The following is an 8,273-nucleotide window of genomic DNA, read 5'->3' as shown; positions in this document are numbered from 1 at the left end:
TCCTGGCTCCAGCATTTACTTTGTGTAATCTTGGTCAAGTTGCTTATCCTTTGTGAACCATTTCCTCTTCTGTAAAACGTGAATGACTGTTTGGGCAGGTAAGGACTTGGAAAGCCTTGTGACCTTATTCCACTTCTGAAAATGTTACTAGAGGAAGTAGCCCAGCCAAAGAAAATGAGACCAGACTATACCAGGAGGGGAAGATGTAATATACAAGAAATAATGGTAAGCAATGAATCCAGTAAAACTTAAATCTAAATAACTGGAAATAATGTGGTTGCAAGCTGTAATGCAGTTTGTGAGAAAGATTTCTGTAATAGAAGAGACACTATGCAAGAACAAATTTATTGATAAGCTATATTTATGATTCCAGATTATTTCTGCAAAACGTGGGAAACAAGAGGGAAGGAGGCGGAATATGAACATAGAAACAGCCTCATCTTGTTGGATGAGACTTTTAAATTTCTGGCATTGAAAAAATACAGGCTCAGATATTTGTTAAACATTTAAAGCTGTCAAAGGTAGAATAAAAATGGGAATTAGAAAGTTTGTATCTCCCTCTTCTTTCATATAGAATAGCCCCAAAGCCCTGCCACTGAGAGCTGCACAGAAGGCAAGAGCTTCTGGCTAAACCCCCAGCTTCTCCCTTGGCCCTCAGCACAGGGCTGCACCTGGGCTGGGGAAGCTCCTGCTGATGACTCCCTGTCTCCTGTCTCCCAAGGTTGGGTATGGGTGGTGACAGAACGGGCTGGGAGCAGGTTGGGAAATTCTCTCCCTTTCCCAGGAAGATAATCAAGCCAGATAAGACCTGGCCAGAAAACCAGACAAGGCCTGACACAGACAAGGGCGTTTGTTCAGACCCAAGCAGCCCACAGACCCACTTATTACACAGAATCAGGCATTACTGTTCCCGGATCACAGGGCTGGGCATCACAAAGAACAGGTTCTTACGCCAACCCAGGCATCACCGAGAACCAGATGTTACCCCAATATGTGGGTGTCACAGAAGGAGACATTGTCTACACAATCCCAGCTGACACACTGAATCAGGCACTGGGGAGGAAATGGTGAAATTAAGATTCTCGTCACAGAAGTCACAGTGGTGGGCCCACGTCAAACATATGAAATCTTGGCAATACATGGATACCAGAGAGTCTATGATGAGTGGGTTTGGTCTTCGAAATTAGAAAATGCCCGAGAGTGGGGCCTGGATCCCCCTCACTACCAGGCAGAGAATAGGCCTCAGCCGGACTCTGACACCTTGAGGGTAAGCGCTGGGATTTCCTGAGTCCAGAGAGGAGGCTCCATGCTCAGCCAAGGCCCCTGCGGCCTTCACCAGGTTTCTGAAGGCCCTGCATAGCCTGGATGTCCTGAGTGTCTCGCCAATGCTCATGACTCTGCCTCCAGGGGGCGCCAAATAGACACATCTCAATAGAGGCTGTACTGGCCCCACGTTCAGGCTGAGTGGGGCTGGGGAGGAGACTCCTGAGTTGGATGTCCAGGCCACATAGATGGTCCAAGCTGGAAGACGCCTGAAAGCTCACAAGTTCATTTCCATCTGACCGAGATGGAGGCTAAGGCTCAGATGGAGGCTGAGGCTCCAGGTGAGCAACAGAGAGGGGCCAGGACCCCAGTGTGTGGGGGAGCCTGGCCTACAATTGTCCACTTCTCCATCCTAGGGCCCTGGGGGGAAGATATGCGGTCCTTCCACCCAAGAAAGTCTGTTTTCAGGTCAGCCTGTGTGGCTGAGGGAGAAAGGCGGAAGACCCTCATGCTCCAGGAGGGGTCAACACAACAAACCCCCAAAGAACTCTTTGGCTCAGATGAACAAACACAGGCCCAGAGAGGGTCAATGGCTTGCTCAAAGCCACACAAGTTAGCGGAAGACTCACAATTGGAAAACAGGGTTCCCAATACCCAATTCCAGGCAAAGGGCCCTGAGGAGGTACTCGCCGTGGCTGCTGCTCTTGGCTAGGCTGGGGCCCTGGGACAGCTCACACTCTGGATTCCTCAGGCTCCTTCTTTGCCTCTGATGCTAACAGCTGCTGCTGCAGGCCAGGGTTGGGTATGGTCGCCTTGGTCCTCTCTTCTTTGTCCTGCTGCCTTAAGATGGCCAAAATCAAGGCAAAGCAGGCCAGGGAGCCTGTCTTGAAGAAGAACTGGAGGCCGATGAACCTGGGAAAGAGTGAGGAACCCTTGAACTCAGGACCTCCCCATTCAAAGCCTGGATATGCTGGGGCTGGGAGCAGAGTCGGGTCAGCAATCATCACCCATTATGCAGTGGAGACATTGAGGCCTTGTCAGGGAGAGGCCTCCAGCCTCAGGGCAGTGGACCCTGTCACCATGGCTTTGGCTGGGGAGGCAGGGGAACTCCTGAAGTTGATCCTCATGGGAGTCCTTCCTTGGAAGGTGGGAAAGGATCTGGAAAGGGAGCCCTGGGTTGGGGGAGAAGCCTGGGCATCTCCTCTGTCCTGCCCTGACTGCCTCGTGGCCTAGGCTGGCCCTGCCTCGCTCTAGGTCTTTCTAAGGGCTCAAGGAGCCTGTTAGTTGCAACTCTGGATCACCTCGCCTGCCACAAGAGGATTCCTGCTTCTCTAATTCACCCCTCTTCTTTGAGTTTTCCTCCTCTAGGAAGCCCTCCTGGAACCATGCACTCCTCAGAGCTGGAAGTAAACAGCTCCCTGCTTCCAGATCTGCTAGTAAGTCCCTCTCCTTAACTGTCCATTGTACTCAGGGCCAGTAGCCTCTCTGCCTTCAGGTTCCTTTGGGCTCCCCATTATACAGATGGGAAGACTGAGTCCCAAAAAAGGTAGGTCTCACAATGAGGGAGACAGAGCTGGGCCTGGATCCTAGGCCTCCAGTGTCCTAGATAGAGCCATCTTCCTACTCCATGCCAACTTCCTGTCTTTCTCACCACTGCTTGACTTCCCTTAGTCTCCCCTCACTCAGCCCACCTTTGCTAGTTATCAGCTGTATGACTTTGGGCCACTTACTTAAATCTCATTATCTTCATCCATCCAAAGGGGAGACAATATCTAGCTGGCAGGCCTGGGGATTAGCACTGGAGAGAGCCCGTGTCACTTTGCAGGTGGGTGTCAGCAGACCTCCCCTCCCTGATGGGACCCCAAGAATATTTTTAGCAGTTTCCCTATAGCCCCCTGGCAATTGACTACCAGGTCTTACCGGTTTCGAAGGAGGTCATGGTCATAGTAGTGGCAGACGGCCTGACGCCCGCAGCTATGGGCCCAGTACACACAGGTGGTGTCGATGGCACTGCCGTGGATCACGGGGCTGGGCATCCAGGCTGAAGGAGGAGGTGCTCAGGGGACAGTGGAACCTTGGCATCCCTGTACCCCTCACCCCGCCCCGTCCCTGGCACTGAACCACTGGGGCTCTGAGCCACTGGGAGCCTCTTGGCCCATTAAGTCCTCAGCCTTCAAGCCCACCCCTCACCCTCGTATTGGATGCCATTTCCCTGATGGGCTCTTTAGCTGCTTGCGCACCCACATCCAGGGTACCTAGGTCAGATTTGGAGCCCCGTGGACCGGTGAAGCCTAAGGTCAGGGACTGGTTCCCACTCATCCCTGTGCCCCCCAGGCCTGGCACATAGCCGGTATCTGGACCAGTGGTCCCCAGCACGTTCTTTACCCAAAACTCTCATGAGCATGAACTGGATCCCCACAGCCAGAGTCTTGTCTTCTTTCTTCACTCCCCTAACAAGCAGGGAAAGAATCACATGAGGATTGAGAGGGCTCCAGCCTTCAAGGGCTTCTCACCATCCCCCTCTCTCCCACCACCCAACATCAGCCTGCCCCCAGTCTGAGGTCCTTGGTGGGTAGGGCACAGGCTCCACACTCCCTTCAACCTACAGAGCCTGGTCCTACTATACCCACTGACCATCAGGGCCCTATGCTGACCTACCTGTGCGTCACAGCACCCCTCTCTTCCCAGCCCCTGCTCCCACCAAATTCTCCCCTTCCTTCTACACTTGGCAAAACTTGGAGCTGGGCAGTCAGACACATGGTTTAACTTCCCTGATCACTAAGATACCTCAGCCTGGGTGGCCCTGGTGACCACTGGCTCCTCTTCTTAGTAATCCCAGAGTGCTCGCTATGGCTCAGTTATTCTCTAGTGTGCCCCCCTCCCCATGTCACCGCCATGTTGTAGCTATAGCATTATGCCCATTTTACAGATAAAGAGACTGACAGATATTTAGACAAGTTGAATGACTTGGCCAAGATCCCACAGCTGATGGGTGTTAGGAGTCAGAATTTGTGCAGCAGACTGACTGCATTAACTCCTCTTAGGCTGCCTGCTGGGGCATCTGATTCTTCTATTTTCGCTCTTGCAGCCAGCCTGATTTATGGATCTACATGCCTTCTAATATTGTAAGGCATGCCTCTTCTAATTTTCTAGAAAAGACATAGGGAATAACATAATCCCAGCATAATGAAAATTTGGAAATATCCTGCTCTGAGGTCCTCTTATTCCAGCCCCCACCTCAGGAGGTGCTGACTCTGGCCTCAAGCGACAATTTGTCGGTCCCAGCAGGTATCCTCAGGACAATGGCTAGGAAGATCTTGGACCAAGAGGGAATGCACAGCACAGGCTGGGTCCCCAGTGGGCACTTAATCCCCTCAACACTTGCTCCTGACTTTCTCTGAGCTTCAGTTCTCCTATCTATAAGATGGGGAGAAAACTTCATCTCAGCAGTTGCCATGAGGATGATGGTATGACAGCCTGATCTGCTGCAGGGGCCCAGGACACCGGCTTCCTCAAACCCCTCCCTCCAGATTCTCTGTCCCGCCTGTGGTTAAGGACCTCTTGGTGTCCCCCAGTTCAGGCACTCCCCTGCTTTCACCTTAGGATGAGCATGAAGGAGGGTGTGTGGGTGACACTCGCCAGCGCAGCACCCAGGCTGACCAGGATCATGAAGGGAAGTACCAGGTGGCCGCAGGCCGAGTCGCAGGAGCCGGCTGGCACGGGGCCGCCCCCCGCCACGCAGCTGCAGTTGGTGTAGAAGACCTAGGGTGGGGAGGAGGGGAGAAGAGCCTTCAGGAACCTCTAAGGACAAGCAGCTGGCCAAGGGCACGAGGCTCCGGGAGGCGTGTGAGAGAGCCACGGACACCAACGACAGCAAACTGGGGCAGAGCTGGCTGGATGCTGGGACTTCTGACCCACTGGCTGAGTCAGGATTGCTTGAGCGCCAGACAGTATCTGGACACAGGCTGTCTGCACACAGGTGGGCTGAGGCTATGGGGAGAGGGCGGCATGGAGAAGAGAAAAGGGAGAAAGAACCAGAAGAGAGTCACCCCCAACACAGCACACAGACACACACATGCACGTGTATGTGCTCACACTCTCACACACATACATTTAATCACACACTCACTACCTGTACACACACATACCTTCACACATACTGACACTCACACCCCACACACATGCTCATGCACTTATACACACTCACACACCACATACGCTCACTCATTTTTTTCACCTGGCAATGTCAGAATGTTTGAAATTCCTGATGGTCTGTACAAATACTAAAGCAGCAAAGAGTATTTGGGGGAAAGGAACTGAGATTTTCCAGTTCATGTCCCCCTTTCTGCCTTCCTGAGGTCTTCCCGGGCACTGGATGCTAGAGTGGATCCTCAAGGAGAGATTCAAGTCCAGGATGGAGAGAGAGGCAGACATCACAGGGGGAGTCTTGGATCAGCAGGTAAGGGAGGACCAAGGAAGGCTTCACCAAAGAGAGGTGTTGGGTTTGGGTCTTGAGGAATGAATAGGAGTTTGCCAAGAGGAAAACTTGAGTAGAAGGAGTGCCAAATGTAAAATTACAGCAGCATGAAAGAAGCCAGAACATCTTTCCTTGCATGTATGTGAGGGCAGAGGGGAGGCCCCCAGGGTGCGGGGACGCTGTGTGCTGGGGCCACACTGTGAAGAGCCTTGGACACAAAAGGGAACCGACTGCTGTCTCCAGAAGAGGGTGGGCCAGGTGCCCTGTCAGCCATCCTGCTGAGTGATTTAAAACACTTGATAAAACATTGAAAGCAATGTTCCGAAAGTATCCATAGGCTGGAAAAAAGGAAAAATTCCTCAGGTTCAGAACTAAGTGAGGCGAACCCAGGGAGGCGAGCAGAGTCCTGACACAGGTTTTGGTTGGCAGGGTGTTTGCAGAACCCTGTGCGATGGAACACAGCTTTCCGGGGTTTGGGGGCTGCAGGGCCAGAGGACGAGCCCCGGCCCTCCCTCCAGCCAGGTGAAAAGCCAAATAGGAGACTCCTGGAAAACTGGGACCCCACCAAAGGCTGAAGAATGAGGAAAAGCAGACTGCTTTCTAAAGTGCAAGGAAGTGTCCTCAGGCTGGTGTGGGGAGCATTTGATTCCATCCTTCATTCCCACCCCCAGGTGGCCTGGAAAAGCCCCAGGTCTTTCAGAATTGGTCTATACCACCTCAGGTGCCTGAAGGGGGCAAAGCTGAGCCAAGAAGACCTGGCATTGCTCCTCTGCCCTGTAGATCAGTTTCCCAACCAGTGTGTCCCAGAGACCCTCGGCCTCGGCCAAGAGACAGGTGAGCAGGGATGCCAGCGGCCCTCGGGATGACCTGGCGAGCTCCGGTCAGAGAGAACCCTCTGGGCCTTTCACCTCCAGCTGTGGCAGCTGTAGACTCTTCCTAGTGTGGAAAGGGCTGGGAAGCCGTGACGTGGATGCCCAGAGCCACAGGGAGACTTTAAGCATGGGAGAGACAAGGCCTGATAGCACACAAGCTGCTCTGCTGATTCGAGGGTGGACCTGACCCAGGAGGCAGGTGAAGAGGCAGGAGGGAGGGAGAGTGGGATAGAGAAATGGGTTCTGATTCGAGAGATACTGCTTTGGCCAGAATGTTCATTCGGGTGTTTTCCAAACATACATCATATGGGAAAACCTGAACGAACCTTTTGGCCAACCCTGTATTTAGGAGGTGGAATTAGGGCAAGGTGAGACACACACACACACACAGAAACAGAGAGAGGAGAGACTGGAGACCTAGGATTCCAGCTTGGGTGACTGGGTGTTCCATCCATTGCACGACAAGGCTATGCTGGCCATATATGGGCCCCCCTGAGCACACACCATTTGGACCTTCACTACACTGAGCAACTCACTGGGTTGGAGATACAATAGAGGGACAGGTAAGTGGAGAAATATACCAAGGCCAGGTTACCGGACGTGAACAATCCTGTTCTGAGAGGCAGAACGCTGCTGGGAGGGATGAAAAAGCTACAAGCCTTTCTCTTGGGGTTTTCCCAGCCCTTTATTCATAATCATCTAGCTCCATGGCAGGAAGTTCTTCTTATGAATGGCTTCAGTCTCTCCAGCTGCTTCTGAGTCTCATCCCCTAGGGCCCCAGCCCCTGAGCCCTAGATGCTGCCAGCCATCCACATCTCCGTTTTTCCTCTGGTCCTTTACTCATTCATAAATGGTTACTGAGTGCAGCTGTGACGGACACTGACTGACTCATCCCTGGGCCGAGGAGTTCAAGTCGGCCTGAGGAGGCAGGCTCATCAAGGGACAATTCCAGGACTGCCCTGGCAGTCCAGAGTGACCCCTGGTCCAGGAGGATTCCACATGCCACGGTGTGTCTGGTGCCACAGCTACAGAAGCCCACGCACTCTAGAGCCTGTGCTCTGCAACAAGAGAGGCCACTGTAATGAGAAAGCTGCACGCTGCGACTAGAGAAAGCCCGTGTGCAGCACCGAAGACCCAGCACAACCAAAAATCAATCAATCAATCAATTTTAAAAAGAGAAACAATTCCAGGCCCATGTGACAGTTTCTGAGTGTCAACCAGGACTCAGCTGCACCCTCCCCCAAATGCCATGCCTAACACCACCTCTGAGGGTGCTCTGGAGAGGGAGCTGGGCTCGGAGGCCACAGCCCTTGGTTCTACTACTAGCTCTGGCATTAAAACTTTGGGCAATGCCTTGTCCTTTCCTGGGCCTCCATTTCCCATCTGTATAATGGGCATGACAGAAATGTGTATCACCGCATCCGTAAAATTTCTCAGGCTGAGTGCTTCTCATGGATCATGTCATGTGGCTCTTCACTTAATAAATATATCTAGATGAAGAATTCTGTACAGTGCCTGGTGTATAGCAGGCACTCAATACTCTCACCCCCACTTCGCAGAGCAGGAAACTGAGGCACAGATTAAACCATTTGCTGAAGGTAACAGAGCCAGCTGGAAGCAGAGCAGGGGTCTGAACCAGATAGCCTGGCCTCAGTGCTCAC

The 8,273-nt window shown here is 52.7% G+C and overlaps 1 protein-coding gene across 1 annotated transcript in view; it reads right to left on the bottom strand.

Moving 5' to 3' along the window:
- Positions 1-329: 329 nt before the first annotated feature.
- SLCO2B1 (solute carrier organic anion transporter family member 2B1) overlaps positions 330-8,273 on the bottom strand; it is a 52,447-nt gene continuing 44,503 nt past the window's right edge. The window contains 4 exon segments of the mRNA NM_174843.2: positions 330-2,175; positions 3,184-3,304; positions 3,649-3,713; positions 4,862-5,025. Coding sequence (NP_777268.2) covers positions 1,995-2,175; positions 3,184-3,304; positions 3,649-3,713; positions 4,862-5,025 — 531 coding nt within the window. The 3' untranslated portion in view covers positions 330-1,994.

This window comes from Bos taurus, chromosome 15 (genome assembly GCF_002263795.3).
Source record: "Bos taurus isolate L1 Dominette 01449 registration number 42190680 breed Hereford chromosome 15, ARS-UCD2.0, whole genome shotgun sequence".
Classification (NCBI taxonomy): Eukaryota; Metazoa; Chordata; class Mammalia; order Artiodactyla; family Bovidae; genus Bos; species Bos taurus.
This window is presented reverse-complemented; position numbering and strand designations above follow the sequence as displayed.